The following is a 20,116-nucleotide window of genomic DNA, read 5'->3' on the forward strand; positions in this document are numbered from 1 at the left end:
TTGAAATTTAGAGTGCATTGGCTTTTTATCTATATCTACAAGGTTTTTTATTAGAATTAGAGAATGCATCCAAATGAATTAAATTTGAGGATTAGTCTGGCTGAGGGCGCGGCAGCTGCTAAGACTTGATAAATTATGAGAGGGAGGGGAGTAACAAGGATAGAGGTTGCTTATAGAGGTACACTTCTCTGCTTTTACTTTTATGTGAGGATAACCTATACTTGGATTGTATGTTATCATATTTATTTAGATATTTACTTATTTTTTTAGTTAAGCTTTTTTATAATTAGGGTTGGTCTGTCCATCAGTCTTTTCATTAATTTAAACATGTTAGAATTGTCTTGTTGATATAAAACTTTGCATGATGATTTCTACAACAATTAGGTACAATGTAGGAATAAAGCATTTTATAATCATTATCAGAAATTCCGTTCATCCATTTAAAAATGGTGATTTTTTCTTTTCTTTTTTACAACATATTTTTGTATGATGTAATTATACTATTAAACTGATTTTTAGAATACTGATTCCTCGGACTACATAGAAAAATGTTATAAGAAAAATATCTCTATAATCAATTCCTAAAAATATTTCCTTAAACATTATCCTGTATTTATACAGTTTTGCAACAAATTTAAATACAATTGTGTTTATACTTTTAAATTTATACATAGCTTTTTTAGTTCTGATAACAAGCATTAATGTTCATTTGGATACTGGAACGAAACGCTGTTCCCGAGGAGCTGGATATATAAGTTTTACCCAGCTACAACTCTCACTTGCTCGTAGATACAACAGTTTAAACCGTTCCGTCAGAAATATCAATGCTTTATTTTTCCCTTTTGTACCATGCCCTAAATCCTAAGTCAGATTAAGACTAAGTTAATTACATTATTTACACTTAGAGTCAATCCACCTTAGAATTATCAGTTTTCCTACTCAAATTTTACTGCCAATCCCTTATCCCTGGCCTTCAAAGACTATCAAACAAGCTGCCAGGACGTTATTTTCTCTAGCATGGGTTTGACCCAGATGTTGTTTGAATAATCCAAAAGCGGAGGATATTCTGCTTACATAATTTTTAATAAAGTAGGGAATAAATCCCTTAAGTAATTAAAGAAATCCAATTATTAATTTTAGCATTTATTTTTAAGTTCTAAAAGTCAAATTAATTTGAAAATATTCTATTACAGGTGCTGTTGTACTTCGAACTCACATCACAAATGAATGGCCTTATGGAGATGTACAGAAATCAAACTTGATGTAGTGGTACCTGAAAACTGATACTGAAATCCTATGGTATCATGTATTTATAAGATTTTGTAGTGAAAGTGTTATTAAGCGAAGGTGAGCCTAACTCTTTTGTGATGTGAGTTCACACAAAACTGTGATAATATATTGAATGGCAAGATTACAAATTCATAAGAAATTATTATAAAATGTACTAATATAACTATAGACTATTACATGATTACAGGTCTAAAATTATCCTTAAATATTATAAAATGTCATCACATTTATTGTCAAATTATTTTAAAGTCACAAAATTGATAAATTAATACTTCATTACATGTATAAAAATTCCATAATATTAACATGTTATTATATATGTAATTTTCCATCCTTGTTATATACAGTTTTTATAATGATTTTTCTCCTCCACGCTTAATATGTAAAACAACAAGGACAATAAAATCCAATAGTAATCAATAAATTATTACTTGGATGTTGCACCAGATTTTCATGTTCTTTAAAAAAGTAATACTCGCAGCTGGCTAAAAAAACAATTCTCCATCCAGCCCCATCCCTTATCTTCTACTGGCTGAAAGAAATGACCAATAGTTGAGTTCCATATAAGTGATGCCTGTGATGCCCTAACCTGCAGGGCTACCTGGAAACTAATTTAACCTAAAAAAACAAACCTTAAGTAAAAAACAATTAAACGGAAAACTACCCCACTCCCTTATTTTCAATTATTAATATTAGATTGATGGTCTCACTGTTTAACAAGCTACTTTGTGAGAAAGTGCCACCCAAAACTTGCAAACTAGCTCTACTAAAAATTATCCTCATTAAGTCCTATTTATTCTTACTAGCGACTGCACCACCAGAGGCCAATAGTGACACCTGGGAGGGGGAGGGGCGATTGAACGATCAATTCCATTTTTTATTTTAGTTTTAATAAGTAAAAGTAAAAATACAATGTTTTTTGAGGGGATTATTTTTTTCTAAGGGTGTTACTTTTGCCAAAAATAGTTATAAACCTTCCCAGGTGCTATGTGAAGCTACATTTGAAGGAGAGCAATATCTGTTAAGTGGTTTGTGAGAAACTTTTGTACAAGAGGTCCTGTTACTTTATTATCAGGATATTAAAGTAAAATGATCTGTGTCTGTATGTTTGTGTGTCTGTTGGTACAAAAGGATCTCTAAACCAATATGATTCTCCTTTAAAGTGTAGCTTTTGATTAAAACTGCTTTAGGGAGAGGGTACCAACAACTCTTCCACAAAAAAATTATCCTTCATCTAATTTATTCGAAGTTTTTCATTTTACAATTTGTAGGGTAGTTTTTCATTGTTACAGGTAAGATTTAACAGGGTTAGGAAATATATATATATAGTTTATATACTTAAAAATCCTAAAATTAAAGCTAGTAAGATAAAGCAAAATAAGGCAAACAAATTAGGCAGTATAATAAACTCAAAAAACAGCTGTGTGCCGTCATAAAAATGTGGGATTATCCATCTCTTTCTCATGGGTTTTCTTTACCACTTCTTCTCTCATCTCCCTCATTTTTGTGGCTGATTTTTGAGTTGCTTGTCCCACTACTTTGTTTTGCACCCATTGATGCATTTGCAAGCTGTAATTGTCATGTTATGTTGTTTACTATTGTAATTCAGAATATAATAAATGCAAAATAGTTTTTATTCAGGTGTTATTTCTCTATCTTTCAACTTTTGGATTAGTTTTTGGCACAGTGACAGCTGCCAATATTACAGCCGTTTTTAGCTAGAAAGAGAAAGCTATTGCAAAGTCTTCAAGGGACCTATGAAAAGCTTCCTAAAATAAAAAAATTATTAATTATTGAAATCTTTGGGACACAATAATACTTTTTTTACTACAGGGTGTTTTTAGAGCCTGTTTTGGTACAAAAAATTTTCAAAAAATTGATAATAGTTTTTTTCTATGCATAATTAGGTTTTCAAAAACACCCTGTAGTATCAGAGAAGGAGGGCTAAAAACAGTGTATACACCCCATGACAATTGAATAATACTCCTTTGTTGCTTGTAATACACTTTCTTATATCCTCCCTTAACTTTGGTTGCTGGGGGGTGCATAATTTTTTTTTGTTCACAAAAGGAAGGATTTGGCGCTACATGTTTTATTACAAATTGAGGAAGGTTTCACTATTTTATGAAAAGACCAATGCATCTTAAGTAGCTTCTTAAAGAATTTTTTTTAGAATGTTTTTTATGTTAGGTTAGGAAATAGGCTAGGGGGCCGAGCACTGCACCTAGGCAGGCCATGGGGCCAGCTTCCATGGTTTTGTTAACCCATTAGTGCCGAGCGCCACTTTTATGGGCCGATCGAGCTGTAAGTTTCAGGGAAGCTTTATGATGGTCAAAACGGAATTCGTATTTTTTTGTTTTGCTCTAGTGGCGTGCACAGGAAAGTTGCAAAAAAACCCGGTTCGGCTTGGCCATAAATACCAACCAGGCATTAACACCCGTTTTTGGTGCTTTCCCCCAGTTTTAAAACCCGGTTGACCTGTATAAACCCGGTTATTTTGACCAAAAATCGAAAAATGTAATTTTTGAACGCCAAAAGTGAGATGAACACTTTTTAGAACTTTGATATGATCCGTAATTGAAAACTACACAACCTCATGTAATCTAAAGAGCTACAAGTATAATACGAAGCGATTTAATTCAAATTTCGTGTTTAGCCGGCGATTTCGGGTAAAAAAACCCTGTTTTGTTGTTGTTGTCAAAAAAGATCTATTAGTGAAACCGGGTAATAAAAATTTCAGACTCAAAATGGAAATGCCGAACCGGGCCTATATAGGGCGTAAAAAAACGATAAAAAAATCATATAAAAAATAATAATTTAAATAAAACGAATTCACAAATAGATGTACTTGTCAATAAACTTTAGATTTAACGAAAAAAATCAGCGACTTTACTATAAAAACAAAAAAGTTAGATGGGGTATTTTGAATTTTCATGATTTTCAAACTTTGTTGATCTATACCGGCAAATGGAAGTAAGCAAAACTACCTGCTCCAGGGGGAAATGAAAGCCAGGGTAGTAGAGGGGGGATTCATACTGAGAATGATGCAATTATGAAGCCGAAAACCGGTTTTTTTACATTTTCTGGCACCGGGTTTTGAAACCCGGTTCGGCACTAATGGGTTAATACCAAAATTCTTTACATGCCCCATCATATACTTTAAACATTATGGGTTCTAACAATTGTTTTTTTTTTTAATATCTTTTATAGACAAACATACATACATCCTATATATTACACATTAAGCATTAATCATTTTGAATGTTAATTTTTTACCACACTTACAGAGGAGCTGAAAAATTCTCAATATTTCAAAGCATTCAATTTCACTATTGTTTCTTTACATTTAATTCAATCACATAATGTTAAAATCATGTTATTTTTTAAAAATTGTTACATTATATTTATCAAAGTTTTAGTAAAGAAAAAGGATGATTATCAAATCTATAAAATATTTAAAAACAATTGTTATACATATATTTCAAGAATCTTACATTTAATCAAGCTTAGTGATAGATTATTTTCAACAGATCACTAAGAAAAAAATAAGAGTTATCAGAAATGGAAAAATGGTGAAAATGTATAATATAATATTATTGGTTCTGCTACTGTCAGTATTATTTTTGGGTTTAAATGGAGATGAAGTAAGTTCAAATTCTATAATAGCAAAATAATCCTCTTTTAATTTAGCTTAAACAAGAATAGCAATTTCAATTTGCATAATTGTAAATGAAAAACAATTAGCTAATATAATGATAACGTACATAGGTGAAATTAATACTGATATTAGAACAAAAGAGTTTTAAATATGTCATATTAGGAATGTGGAAAAGTAAAATCATGTTTAAAACAGCCGTGTATTGTTAATGGCACTCAATCAAATGAGGGAGAATTCATCTGGATGGTAAGAATTCATATTTAATATTTGTTGTAATTACAAATATTATCACCCTTCTAAAAGGAATATTTTAAACAAATGTTCCTTACGTATATTAATTCATTGATAGAAAAGTTTGGACACCTCTAGTTTGTTAAAAACAATGAAAATTTAACAATCAATCCATAAAGTTTTTAAGCCAATGAAAAGCATCTAGTTTAAGTTCAGTATCATTTATATTTCAATGGTCTTTCCCTCCTTACTAATGTTTAAATTTGAATTAGGTCCAAATAATATTTAATAACCGTCATCAGTGTGGAGGGAGTATAATTTCAAGGTAAGTTTAATGTTATTTAAGCAATAGGAGGTTGAAACAAATCTAATAAAAGCTGAACCTAAATTAACTCTGAACAATAAGGAAAACAGTATGACAGCATCCTTAAGTAGCACAGCACAGAAATATAAATAAAATTTAGCTTTGTATATTTGAAAGAGGTTGAGGAAATTATGCTTCCCCATGGCCGTACAGACAGGCAGACAGATAAAGTAAATAACAGAAACGCTATAACAACAAAAATAATTTTCCTTTTTCCAGTAAATGGGTTCTCAGTGCGGCTCACTGTTTTTTTGGTTTTTATAAAAAAAGTAAGTTCATTATTATGTTTACTAGTTATCCATCGAGAAAAATACAAACAGACCCAAAACTATTTTTAGTAGCAAAGTTACCCTATAATTTGAAATGTCTGTCCATCTGAAACGTTTTGGGAAAAAAGTGATTTTCCTGGCTCCTTTTCTAGATAGATGCCTAAATTTGCAGGGATTAAATAAGTTCCCATTCTTCATATTTTCACAAAGTTTCATTAAGATATTGAGATATTCAAATTTGAAATACTTCTATAAAGTTTCATTGAGATTTGCTTATTGATTGGGGTGTTAGATCCATTCCTAGTTTTATAATTGTTCAAGGTTTTATTCAACTTGCAGTCCTGTTGGACGGCTGAAATTTTCAGGGATTTAATGAATTTATGTTTTACATATTTTATTTCTTAATATTTACTTATTTATTGTGGAGCTAGATCGATTCCTAGATTTTCACATTATAAATCATATAATGTTTAATTTGTATTAAACTGCACTATAGTTCATTTTTTACATATATTATTGTCCATCCATAATTTTTAAGCTTTGCTACTTATGGATGTTGTCATCCTTGTTTCTTTAGAAAAAAGGTGAATAGATGTTTTTTTATTTTTTGGGGGGGATGGGGAGAGGCTCTAAGCTCTAGGGATAAAGTCCCTGGACTATGGGCTAAGTGATACAGTATTCACTATCCTGATATAAATTTAAATGATTCAGTTTTGTTTCATTAGCACAGCTACCCTGTAAATAATCCATACTTCTATCTATCCCTCAGTGATCAGCAGAGACCCTTAATTTAGGAAAGCTTCATATTAAAAAAATAATTCTATTTCAGACAACTTGGAATCTTTTGCCTTATTAATAAAGCGATGGGGTATATCATTTGCTGATGCTGTTAATAACCCAAAGCATAGAATTCAAGTTGACAAAATAATCATGCATCCACAATATAATGTAAGTATATTTAATTAATTTTCATTAGCAAAACCTTTCCATAATTCATTTCACACTTTCTTTTCCTTTCCTTTTCCCTAATGATATCACAGAAATTTGCTATTCTAGACTGCTGATTTGTTGTATAACAGATTCAAACCACTATTCAAATACTTACAGTATAAAATCATTAGACCTGTGAGTCTGTCAAATTTATTTAGTGTATTTAGGGACAAGTACAACATGCTGTATAGATTAGCTACACTCTTAGTCTTGGGAGATAAACTGTATGCTATTTAGATTGCAGCTTAAATTCCCCTTTCAATAAAATGTATTGTGACATTGTCACGGCCTTAATCCAGACAAGACTGGTTTTTTATTAATGGACATGGACAGCAGTTTAGATTATAGAGGAGCTTGGCCAGGAAAGGATGATTGTCATATTCAGCAGTCAATTGCTTTATTAAAGGTCATAGAATACAGTTTGACATCTACGAATAAAATAACATAATTAGTTATGAAAATCTAAAAAATATCTGCTTTTATCATTGTTTTTTAACTAAAAAATCATAATATCAAAATTTCCATCCATCCAAATAAAAGAACCCAAGCTCACTGACAAAAAGTGCTATCACTCTCTTGCAGATAACACACACATTAGACAAAAGGAATGCCACACAAATCTCAAATTCAACTGAAAATGTTGTCTCACAAACACACTTTTTTTCTCCACACAAATTCTCCCTTTTTTCAAGTTTTATTTTTCTGATAACACTTACATAATAATCAAGACAGACATGTTCACCTGGCTTGGGAACACCAAATCCCTCCCCTGCCTGTCCACTGCACAGAGAGGGAGGGATAAGGCCCCAACCACTATGTGCCAAAATATACTAATTAAAACAAAAACTCATTTTCTGTTAATTTTGGTCCAAATAAAGAAAACTAAATTTTGAATGAAGGATAAGTAATATAAGTTTTATTTTTAATGCATACAATGACTGTAGAAAAAGAAAACATGAATTATGACAAAAAACACCATTTATTAGCAATTCTAGTTACAGGAAATCTAGAAATTCACAAAACCTCTGCTTTTAAAGGTTTAGTGATTTTAAATTTTATATATTATAAAAAAAATTTTAAACAATAAAATTGCTGTTTCTTTTTTAATTTTGCTTTGACTTAGAAATACTCAGCACTAATATTGATGAGAAAGAAATTCCACATCCCTTAAAGCTTTTTTTATAGTGTGAAATTTATTAAAACTATGCTTGACGCTAGTTTAAATTGTAATGAAATCATACATAAAAATGATTAAAAAATTTCAGCTTATGGGGACGTTAATAAAATAATTGGGATTCATTCACTGAGTGCCTTGGTTAAACATGTGTGAAGGTCTCATTGGCAGCCCTGATCTAGACCGATCTATTTGAATTTGAAAAATGTTCTTCTAAAATATGGCAAAGATTAACTTAAACTATTGAACTGGTCAATATACAAAATTGCATGGCCTATGCACACTGTGGGCCCCAGGACTGATATTTTGTATTTATATTATTGATAACTAATTATTGTGTGTTTATCCATTATACCCTGATCTATACAATATTGTTATTTGTAAAGTTAGTTCTGCTTTAATGTATGATTTCAATGCACTTCTGTGAATAATATCCTTGTTTGATGAGGATCAGGACCTGCAGGATCATACCTGGAACCTGAAAGTGACTTGAACACCTGTATTTCATATAAGGATGTACTACTAGAGGATTTTTTAGTATTTTGGTATGATAAAATGCTTTGTTTTAGTCAAAAAAATATTTTTGCTCTTTACCTGGATGACCCTGCCAGGTTTGCTGGCATCCTGTGCCCGCCAGGATGGAGATATTCAAAAAATTTCAACTCTCAGTTGTGTGTCATACCCATACTTAAAAAGTCAAGCAGTTTGGGCTCTTTATCTTTCACACACAGAAAATGAGATAGAAAAAACCGGATGGGGGGGCGTTCAACGCCCCCCCCCCGACCGTTAAGGGTTAATTATTTAATTATTTTAGACCACTTGTACAAAAAATTAATTATTTTAAAACTAATTAAAAAATATTGATTACTGATTAAATTAAGGTTGGTATAGTATCATTTAGCACAGGTTATACTGGAATTGCTGCAACTCTATCACTTAAAAATTAATCTTTTTTATAAAGTAAAGCTTCTCATAGGTTCAGTAAAGGTTTAAACCTAAATTAATTGGAATGAAACCATCAAGCTTTCAATAAAACTCTCTTAAGTTCAACTTAATTTGGCTTGATAGTAATTCATTCTCATGCATGTACCAATTCCATAGTATCTGTTGTTTATTTTAAAAATGTTGTTTCAATTCCACACATCATACTAGGGAGTTGTGCACACCCTAATATCACCGATGTTGCTGCTAGTGTCATAGTTTTTCTTGATTGGATTCAAACAAATACTGGAATGTGAGTATCAATGAATTTGTATCAAATTAAATAAATGAAAGTACTGAGGCAACTTCAGTGTTTTCCCTTAAAGTGCCTCTTAAGCATTCCATCCCACCTTATTTTTATAACTTTATAAGCCACTAACCCCCCCCCCCCCCATCCTACTACTATTTTCAATTAATTTTGAATAAGGGAGAAATCTTGTACAGGACTAGGTACTTTGAAGGAAACAACCAAAATGTAATTGGTGGAGATTAAAAAAAATATTTCTATCTTCAATTTTGTTGGATTGGTTTTGTGGTCATATGTTGCTATACAATTTTTTCTTTTTAGTAATTTTGATTACAAAGATAAGCTAAAAATCCCTCCATCACAGAAAATAACTAAAACAACAACAACGAATCCTGGTAACAAGAAAAATGTTTCATCAGCTATTCAATCTTTATCTAAATTTAAAATGTTTATCATCTTTTTAATATCTGTCAGATTTTGACTTTATATTTATATTTGTTTTAATAAAAGAAAAAAAAATAATATATTTACATGTTTTTATGTATTTTATGATTTTTATATTCTTAGAAATTATGGCAATTTTAAATCAACTGATTTCAATATTTTGGTCAGTCAGGGTTTTATAAACATATATTAAATCATGACTCTCCCCAAAACCATTACCTTATTTAAAGATATATAAAATACCATATTTTTAATCAACCCCCACAGATTTACTGATTAGATTAAATCCATATAATAAAGTAACAGAAGTTACTGAAAGATTTGCTAACTGCTTAAATAATATGGTTCTCCTTTACAGGGTAGCTACTTATAGATCGTTGGGTACCACAACCCCCAAGAAAAAATCACCCCTGAAATAAAAATACCCCCTAAACTAAAATTGAAAATTTAGGTTGGGTATTGTGTTTTTTACTCTTACTTCTAAATCTAAATAAAGTGTCTCTAGAGGCTTCTAGGAACATAGCTGCTAATATAAGTATAAAATGACTTAAAACTCAATTGTGAAATAAATATAAAATAATCTTTAATCACATCAATATTGCTCAATTCTAGGCCAGCAAATTAAAGATATGCTTTGTACTATTTAAATTCGTGGAAAATGTGCTTCCCAATTTTTTAATCAACACTTTTGTGGTGAAAAAAACGAATTGGTACAATATGACGATATCACCTCCATAGAGATTGTATTTTGAAAAAAATGAAAGAATGAATTGTTTAGAATTAATGATATTACTTAATTTCATAAACTTGGCAAAATATAGGTATCATTAAATATTTATTATATATTTCACAAACTTACCTCTCCTTTCTTTTTAGCTACACAGCTAGTTTGACCGCCTCTCCTCATTTTCATTTGATTATCTTTAAAAGATATCCTATCATATAAAGTAGTAGGCTTTTTTTGTCTGTAGCAAAGGATCTTGCTTACAGCTGAACCCATATGGTTCTCCTTTACAGTGAAACTTGGATGGTTTTAGTCTATTTTGTTTTTTATAAAAAATAGTCGATATGAAATTATGATTTTAGGCTTTTTTTTTGCAATTCCATATCTCTTTGAATATAGAGCCCCCTAGATGTTAGGGGCGTAGCCACTAGTTTTGTTATAAAGCAGCAGTAGTTTGTAATTCTAAATGTTATGGTTGAGATTTTCAACTGTTAAAAGTGTAAATTTTACAAGATTAAACCTATCATTGTTTACTTTATCCTTTATCTCTAATTTGATACCTCTATGAATTGATTCATCTTCTAGACGGAAAACTAAATAAATTGATACATATTACACACAGTAAGGGAGGGAACATTGGACTGTTTATTACAATAGTCCCTAACGTTTTATTATAATGTTTTCTTATTTGTTAGTTTATCAACTTTAGAGACTTTTGTTGCATTTTGATTGGTAGGTCATGAAGTTGATTGTCCAAACATTTTAACCACTAATTGCAAAATAAAGATGGAGTATTGTGTGTATAATCAATATTAATGCACATCAATTTATCCGCCATTATGTTATCCCATTCCATTCCTGCATTACACAGATGTCCTTTTTTACAGCAAAACTTTTCTGTCAATACTATCATCATCATGTTTTTATCATAGACAGTTAGCTAGTACATTTTCTTATAAATTTTGAAAGAAATATGATTGTAATCTCAATCTGTATAGTATTCTTTTAAAAGACTTTACTTTAACTATTGTTTATCGGCCTCATAAATATTCACTATTTTATAATATAATGAAGAAAGGTTTTTAGTCTGATGTTTAAGATCTCTGAAAAGTTGTACTCTGTGGGAAAGCCACATAGATGTCTTTTGGGTGGTTTTAGGCTATTTTCCTAACTACCACAGCTCTCTCCATTAGATATTTTGTTAGAGTAAAACTTTTAACTGAAAGGTAAGTGGGCAAGAAAAGGATAAAAAATTAAAGGGGTTAGAGAATAAATTTTCACCTAGAATTTGTCAGAATCACATTTCCTTTTCCCTGCTTTGTAATAGCTTAATTTTTTGTTTATTTTGGTGGGGAGGAGAGTTTTTTTTCTCATATTGATCTCATGAAATTAAAGGTTTCCTTCCTAAAAATAGTTAAAAATCATCCTTAGATCTATTTATAATAAGCTTTAATGTAAAACAGAGCCATATCAGAATAGAAGCTTGGAATGCCGACAAACAAAAAGTCACCCTAATACTTTTATAAAGATATCAACGTAACCTCCATATTCATTCACTCACCAAATAGCCTAAAACCTGCTAAAGACAATTCCCAAAAAAGCGCAAATTGAATGATTCAGCAGTTTACAAGACATTAGTGGAAATAGTATTTTTATGTAAAAATCTCTGTGTTTTGTAAATTTTAATGAAACTGTACAAAACAACTCTGAAGTACTTGGAGGGGTGATTGAGGTTTCTCAATGTTTGATGGGTCTGTCTTTTAGATGCCTAATTGGCAAGGATTGAGTTAAAATCCTGGTTAAAGTGTCAATAGAAAGGTCTTTATATGCCCCATCAAAAACTTTAAACATTATGGAGTCTATCTACAAGATTTAAAGTACTTTAGACAGTTTATTCTTTTTTAAAAGAGACAAAAATGTCTTAATTTGTAATAAAAAATGCACTCTCCACTTGGAGAAAAATTTTCCACAAAGGCTAGGTCTCAAGTTGTATTACTATGGAGGGGTGAGTAATTTCAAAATTCAATATTGTTTTATCATTGTCATTACTTGGACAAAAATTGTGTCATTGTTTGTTATTTTTTGACCAAAACTGTAGGACTCTCAGTTATGTGTCTCATATTTAAAAAGTCATATAGCCCTTTATCTTTCACATATAGGTGCTTATAAAGATCTCTGGAATGTTCTGTTTGTTATATATATAAGTAAATTTTTTATAAAGGTAAAGTCTCAAGTTGGAGAAAGAAAACTTTCTTATTTAGCCAATAAATTCCTCCCAGCCAACAATATTTACTCCTCTACTATAGTAACAAAACTGACTTATAGCAGAAGCTATTCAGTAGATTTACAAAAAAGATCAACAAACAATATTACTATATTATTACTATGTATAAACAAATAATATACATTATAAAAATCAAACATCAAAGAGTAATATAATTTATATTTGATTGCATATATATTAAATTTCCTGGAGCAAAGACGACATTTGGAACATTCTCTACAAAGAAATTGCATAAATATCATATGGTTCAAAATTTTGCTTACAAGCAGACAGAAATGGCATAAGGAAGTACAACTAAAAAATTCTTTCACACAGTCTAGTACACTGTATGCCTACACAGGCCTAAGTGAAGCAATAGTTTTGTTAATATTATGTTTTTAATCTGTTACATCAAATAGCTTTAATTATATAAATATTTTTAGGTATACCAATTACAAAACCCATCAAACTTAAAATCTGGTTTTACTGGATTTTCTATTTAAAAGACTTTATTTTTTTAATGAAATATAGAATTGTCTAAAATATATGAATAACTATAACAATATAATCATATTAATCTGGAAAGGTTTATACTATTTAGAGTATGGTACTTCCCCCAAGTTGCCCCAATTATTTTTTATTTTGGGGGAGGGGAAGAATTTTTTTATTTTTTATCTTAAAAAAATTGGGGTTCAAATTCAATCCCACCCTACATCTTGCAATATAAAAAAGGAATACTTACAATAATTAAAAATGCAATAAAAAAGAAGGCATTTAAATCAACAAAATTGTATAAGGATAAAAAAGCAGACAAATTGCCTGCCTTAGGCAGTGCAAGTATTATTTCTTTTGCACCTCTCTTTGATTATCCATCAGTCTAAGTAAGTAGGTAGCTAATAAGTATAAAAGATTCTGTCTGAAATGCATTGTCTAGTAGTCTTTGGAGGAGGGAAGGGGTTTTAGTCTGCCCTCTTTCTGCATCTTCATTGGATAGGGGGGGAGCACCACGGCAGAAAGCCTTCATACTAAGCTGCGGGTTATGCGAATGTGTGTGTGAGTTGATTTGTTTGTAATTCACACAAATAGAAATTAGAAATTTGAATTTTGTGCATACCTTAATTTATACTCTCTCATCATTCTTGTACTTTTACTGGGTGGATCTGTGTGTACATTAATGAGTAATGAAGATGCTCTAAATTTTAATATGTATATCTGTTGGTCTGAATGGTTTTGGGAAAACATGATTTTTTTGGCTTCCTTTTAAGGTAGAAAACTGAAATTTTTAGGGTTTAAAAAGTTCACATATACATATTTTCATAAAGTTTCATGGAGATTTGTCAAATAATTTGGCTGCTAGATTGGTTCTTTGCTGATTATGAGTATTTATTACAATTATTGAAATTTACAGAAATTAATTGAAATTATTGAATTATTGAAATGATGAGAAGAGGCACTCTGGTGGGAGAACCAAAGATCCAGGTATTTCATTATTTATTGGTGGTTTTTACAAATTTTATGGCGTGAGAAAGAAATGATGTCAAATGGGGATGTTAGTTTACATTCAGCTCAAGTATCCAAACAAATTTCATTCCTAGTCACACTCTAAAGATAATATTGATAATGATATCAAGGTATTCCGAGAATTATTTACAAAAAGGAAAAGGGTGTGGGGGTTGTTGACAGCTCCCAGGTACAGCTGCTGCTGTCAAAATTAATGTTTGAGATTTTTAATTTAAAAATTATATAAAGTAAAATACTTTCAAAAAAAATTGTCCTTCTAGCTTAAATAATAAGAAAATATAAAGAAAATAAAGAAAATAAAAAGCAAAGGTTGTTGAATAATAGAGTGAAAAAAACAGAATTTGACTGTGACTCACAGAATTTTTTTTATCAATTAGAGGACATGCACAAAAAAAATTGGCCTTCTGACTTTAATAGTGGAATGTAAGTGGGGGGGGGGGGGCGGGGTCAGCATGGTAATTAAAGGGACTGTGAACGTAAATTTTTCTCATCTTAATATCAAATCTTAACATTATCTCATTCATAATATCTCACAGATAGAACAAAACGCGCTTTTGTTTGCTTAAAAAACGGCAAAGGGAGAGGAAGAAATTTTCCGAATTATATAAAATGTGCATTAAATTGCTTTTTTCTCCCATTATAGCTAAAATTAAACTTTTTCACATAGTTCTTGATTTTTTCTATCGGCTAAGCTGACTTTTAACATAATCCTTGCTTTAAACCAATGTATAGTTACTTAGAAATTGATAAAATAAGCAATATTTTTTATTGAAAACTAAATACAATAACAAAGCTAGAAACAGGTTTTTTATTAGTATTTAATTAACTTTATAATGCCCATCTCTTGCCCACCTTTAATTACAAACTTGTAAATAATAAAGACGCAATATTTCTTTGTAAACAGTCTGATAAAAGTGTAAACTAATTCTCCAAAGTGGGTTATTTATTGTCCAACACAATAAAAAAGGATATTATTATTTTAAATAACCTATGAGATTCAACCCTTTGTAGACAGTGAGGTATTTTTGGTCAATAATACAAATTTAAAATAGGTCTTTATTACCTAATTACTACGTTATAAAATAACTAATTGGCAATTTTAATAAGTTAAATATCCCTTCAAACATTATAAGAAACAAAAACGTTCAGATTTTCCCTGTTTTTTCCTTTTTCCCTCCCAAAATACCATAAAATCAAGGCATTATTCCTGGATATTTTTGTTAATAGAACATTTTTGGTTGATCAGTGTAGTGAAATGTGCTTAGAAAATGTTAAGATTTGATAATCAGATGAGAAATTTTTATGTTCACACTCCCTTTAAGGTGTAGAAAGGGGCCCAACTTTAATGGTCTAAATATCTGAAATAAGAATTTTCCAATGTTTTAGGAGTGTTTCAGAGATATGGTCTGTGTAGGACCAAGACAAACTGTTAAACTCCTTTTGGTTGTCATTTTAATGACAAACATTCAGGTGTGTTTATTATTTCTACTTCCTTACATCAACAACAAAAATATGAAATAATTACAAAATTTTAAATTTCAAAAACTTTTGTGGTATATCTATTTTATTTTGCAATATTCAATGACTATATATTGACTAAGGCTTTTTTTTCTTTCTTAAGAGATTGGTACAATTTTTTGTCCATTGTTTTAGCCCTGCAAATTATTTTTCTAAAATCAAAACAATTATTTCATTTTAGGGAACATTTGGAGTAACTGTGGGCAATGGAAATGTCTTTACTGGTGATGTAAAGGAAAACAGGCCCCAGGGAAATGGGACATATACAAAGGCCAGTGGAGATAATTTTACTGGTTATTTTCAAGAGGGTAGTATGACTGGACAGTTTTTGGTGGAATATGCTAGTGGGGATGTTTACAGAGGAGATGTTGTTGAAAATGGAATTAGAGAAGGTAAAGGAGTTTATAACTATGCCAGTGGAGACAAATATGAGGGAGAGTGGAGAAATGGTAACAAATATGGCCAGGGTGTGTTTACCTGGACTAGTGGTAGTAGATATGAGGGGGAGTTCAGAGATGACAAACATGGCCAGGGTATCCTTTTCCATGCCAATGGGGACAAATATGAGGGGGAGAGGAGAGATGGTAAAGCACATGGACAGGGTATCTCTTACTATGCTAATGGAGACATATATGAGGGGGAAGTTAAACAAGGCAAGAAACACGGCTGGGGAAGATACATATTTAAAAATAATAATGAATGGATAGAATATGATGGAGAATGGTTTGATGGTGATAGAACTGGTTATGGTAAGATGGTTTATAAAGATGAAAGTATCTATAATGGTCAATGGAGCAGTGACAAAAGAGAAAGAGAAGGATTATTGTTATGGCCTAATGGAACTTGTTTCTATGGACAAATGAAGAATGATGAAATTTATCATGGAATGAAAATGACTCCAGACTTGGTCTTAACATATCCCCGATACCAAAATACAACTTACAATGGAAAAAGGTTTAAAGTTGACAACTTTACTAATGGTGAAATTGAATGTTTTCAAGAAGATAAGGAAATATCTTGTTACAACAAACCTAATGAAGTATATGAAGTTTATTTATCTGGATTTGACCATTATTACATTGGAGATACAATTTCTTTCAGGAAAAGAAAGATTAGGGATGGGTTTGGTGAATATGCAGTTGATGGAGGCTACTACATTGGTGAGTGGAAGCAGAATACACAAAACGGTTTTGGCCTGAAGACTGAACCTTACTTACCTACTGTGGTTGGAACTTTTGAGAATGGTATCTTAGAAGGACTTGGAGCTTCTATTTCTTATTCATCCAAACAAAGAACTGTTTATATTGGAGGTTACATGAAAGGTCAGCCATTTGGTCAAGGTATTTTCATCTATCCTGATGGTGAGAGAGTTCTTGGATACTTCATTGAAGGAAAACTGGATCATACTGCAAATCATATCTACCTTCATCCTGATGGGTCTAGAGATAGCTTGGTTCCAAAAAGTGGCTGAGGTAAAAGATTCTAAGTGCAACTGAAGAGAAAAAGTTGAAATATTATTATTTTTATTACTTCAACTAAATAAGAAGAATGATTTATATCTTACCCTCTTACTTACATACATTAATCAGTTTATTTTATTTTCTTATTGGCTCCCATTCTTCTATTCTATTACTAATTCTGCAAACTACTCATTACTATTAATTAATTTATTTGTGTTTCATTTTTGATTTAAATCAATTTTCATAAATTGCCTATTTTTTTCTTAATATCTTACTGTTGTATCATATGTCAATCTAATACTTCTTACAAATTATTTTAATTGCTTGATTCTAAAATGTAAATTCCATACATATTGTCTTTTTGAATTGTAAATTCTTTTTCTTGAATTGTCTATTATTACTTAATATAATCAAAATTAATTTTACTAATTTTATCTAACACAAAATTGCACTAATTCTATATATTTCAGAATATTTACAATGACTGTATGAGTTATAATAAAGTCAAAATGTTGCTGAGAGTAACAGTGATGAAATGGAGATATTTGAAAGAGGAAATAAAAGGTAGGATTATTGAACTTTTTAATTGTGAAAATCTAGGGTAGCTCTAATAGGGTAAATTATAAACTTATGCATTATAGCAGAAATTCATTTCAAACAATTTTTTATAGACAAAGTTAAAAAAGGTAAGCTATTTTATCAATTCTGAAAAAAAGTTTATGTCTTTTTTTACTATATATTATCAAAATGTATAATTTTATCTATCTATCTATCTATCTATCTATCTATCTATCTGTCTATCTATCTATCTATCTATCTATCTATCTATCTATCTATCTATCTATCTCTCTATCTCTCTATCTCTCTATCTATCTATCTATCTACCTATCTTTCTATCTATCTATCTATCTATCTATCTATCTATCTATCTATCTAACTATCTATCTATCTATCTATCTATCTATCTATCTATCTATCTATCTATCTATCTATTTATCTATCTATCTATCTATCTATCTATCTTTCTATCTTTCTATCTATATATCTATCTTTCTATCTATACAATATCTCTCTATCTATCAATCTATTTATCTATTTATATATCTTTCTATCTATGCATTAAACTATCTGTTTATCTATTTATCTATCTATCCATCCATCTATCTATCTATCTTATCATTAAATATGTCCTGTATGATCTCACATAAATCTTTTTGTTCAGTATGAACAACTGGTGTAAACATCATGGAATATCTGATAATACATTCCCCATCAACATGTAAGTATAAACATATACTACTAAAGTAACTGTTTGTTTGTCTGTATATTACTCAAACAGTTATGTTCTACATGAACAAGTAGTGTAAATGTAATTGCAAATTAGAGCTTAGGACAATTTTAACGGTATGCTTAACGTTCCTCTACTATTAATACAAGCTGCGCAATTTGAATTTTAAAATGTGCGTATTTTTTTCCACAACCTTTAAATCCGTAAATCTTCAAAAATAAGGAATTTGGAAAAACCAGTTTTTAAGGCATAGTTTGTTGAAAAAATCATTTTTAAATATTCGAAATATAAATGTCCTAGAACAGGTTTTCTAAATATATAAGGCATTTTATCTGATTGTTTTTTTTTCTATGCAGGATTATGATTTAAAAAAAAAGTTTCTCTTGAAACACCCTGTATATACATACATATATATTTTAATTGCATAACAAATTTCATATATCATCACCTTTGATAATTAATTATAAGATAAATTTTAAAATATTTTATTCTTTTCTTCCTCTCTATTTCTATTAAAGGGACATCGGTCTGTTTATTCCACTGGTCCCCAAAGTTAATATACAGTGTGTTTTTTTTATGAGAACTTTTTTGAAAGCAATTTTACCTTACTTATAGTTATCAGAAGTTAATGGTTAATGGCTTATTTTCTTTGTTCTTTATAAACATTTATAGAACATCAAAAAAATATTTCAATTTTTATTAAAAAAGTACAGTAAAATAATAAATTCAGAACCTAGGTGTCAATTTCTAAAAATGGTTTTAGCGCATTTTTCTCATGCTTAAATCTTCTACCCATTGCAAGAATGGCTGCAAAACGCTTCAAAGTTGAGATACAGAATTTAAAAAATTGATACAGATACTTTTGGGGACATGTACAAGAACATATCAAAAGTTGTACGCCATATTTCAACCAGGGAGGGAGTACTGGCCCCCCAAAGTGGACTACTAAAAATCAAATTTTTTTCTTGCAAAGGGTAGAAGATTTGAGCTTAAGAAAAATGCGCTAAAACTTTTTTTAGATGTTGACACCTAAGTTTTGAATTTTTGATTTTATTGTACTTTTTAAATAAAAACTGAAATATTTTTTGATGTTCTATAAATGGTTATAGAAAACAAAGAAAATGAGCCGTTAATCATTAAATTCTGATAACTATAAGTATGGTAAAATTGCTTTCAAAAAAGTTCTCATAAAAAAAACACACTGTATAACATTTTCTTATTTGTTGGATTAACAACTTTTGGGACTTTTATTAGATTTTAATTGGGTGGTTCATTAATATCAGTGTCCAAGCGTTTTCACCACTAATTATAATCCACAAAAAGGGTAATTTTGTGTGTATCAGCATTGTGGATGTATGTAAAACTATCTTCCATTGTCTTATCCCTTTAGATCCCTAAATTGCTAGGGTGTGTGATAGATAAGATGTGTGTGGATGGCAGTGTGTGTGTGTTAAACCTGGTAGGAGTGTGTGCAACTGTTAGGCTATGCAAGTTGTGTGTGTGTGGTATGGTGTGTGTCAAGGTCAAGCTAGGTATGTGGGTGGTGTGTGCTAAGCTGAGTAATGTGATTTACAAATTCTTTTCACTGTTGATTTGCAGAGAAATAATAAAGTTTAGGTATATCAACATACTTGACTAAAATGAGACATAGAATTGTAACAAAATATATGAATATTACCATATTACAAACAGAG

The 20,116-nt window shown here is 30.3% G+C and overlaps 2 protein-coding genes and 1 long non-coding RNA gene across 3 annotated transcripts; all 3 read left to right on the forward strand.

Moving 5' to 3' along the window:
- Positions 1-4,831: 4,831 nt before the first annotated feature.
- On the forward strand, positions 4,832-7,051 carry LOC145312941 (transmembrane protease serine 11D-like). Its single transcript, XM_080152152.1, has 6 exons — positions 4,832-4,934; positions 5,111-5,194; positions 5,452-5,504; positions 5,763-5,812; positions 6,642-6,760; positions 7,040-7,051. Exons 1-6 carry the CDS (start codon positions 4,860-4,862, stop codon positions 7,049-7,051), a joined length of 393 nt encoding a protein of 130 aa, XP_080008278.1. The 5' UTR covers positions 4,832-4,859.
- Positions 7,052-8,852: 1,801 nt separating this feature from the next.
- On the forward strand, positions 8,853-9,732 carry LOC145315027 (uncharacterized). Its single transcript, XR_013877924.1, has 3 exons — positions 8,853-8,882; positions 9,129-9,210; positions 9,526-9,732. It is a non-coding gene; the product is annotated as an uncharacterized LOC145315027 (long non-coding RNA).
- A 4,309-nt stretch (positions 9,733-14,041) lies between these two features.
- Positions 14,042-17,310, forward strand: LOC145315028 (uncharacterized). The gene is made up of 3 exons (XM_080155088.1): positions 14,042-14,114; positions 15,543-15,626; positions 15,856-17,310. Exons 1-3 carry the CDS (start codon positions 14,073-14,075, stop codon positions 17,143-17,145), a joined length of 1,416 nt encoding a protein of 471 aa, XP_080011214.1. The 5' UTR covers positions 14,042-14,072; the 3' UTR covers positions 17,146-17,310.
- Positions 17,311-20,116: the final 2,806 nt, after the last annotated feature.

Source organism: Acartia tonsa, chromosome 3, assembly GCF_053477335.1.
Source record: "Acartia tonsa isolate MP-2025a chromosome 3, ASM5347733v1, whole genome shotgun sequence".
NCBI lineage: Eukaryota > Metazoa > Arthropoda > Copepoda > Calanoida > Acartiidae > Acartia > Acartia tonsa.

Coding starts and splice junctions, on each gene's coding strand:
- LOC145312941 (XM_080152152.1), top strand. CDS start 4,860: ATGGTGAAAATGTATAATATAATATTATTGGTTCTGCTACTGTCAGTA. Junction 4,935..5,110: donor TGGGTTTAAATGGAGATGAA/GTAAGTTCAAAT, acceptor ATGTCATATTAG/GAATGTGGAAAAGTAAAATC. Junction 5,505..5,762: donor GGAGGGAGTATAATTTCAAG/GTAAGTTTAATG, acceptor TCCTTTTTCCAG/TAAATGGGTTCTCAGTGCGG.
- LOC145315028 (XM_080155088.1), top strand. CDS start 14,073: ATGATGAGAAGAGGCACTCTGGTGGGAGAACCAAAGATCCAG. Junction 14,115..15,542: donor TGGGAGAACCAAAGATCCAG/GTATTTCATTAT, acceptor CCAATGTTTTAG/GAGTGTTTCAGAGATATGGT. Junction 15,627..15,855: donor TTTTAATGACAAACATTCAG/GTGTGTTTATTA, acceptor ATTTCATTTTAG/GGAACATTTGGAGTAACTGT.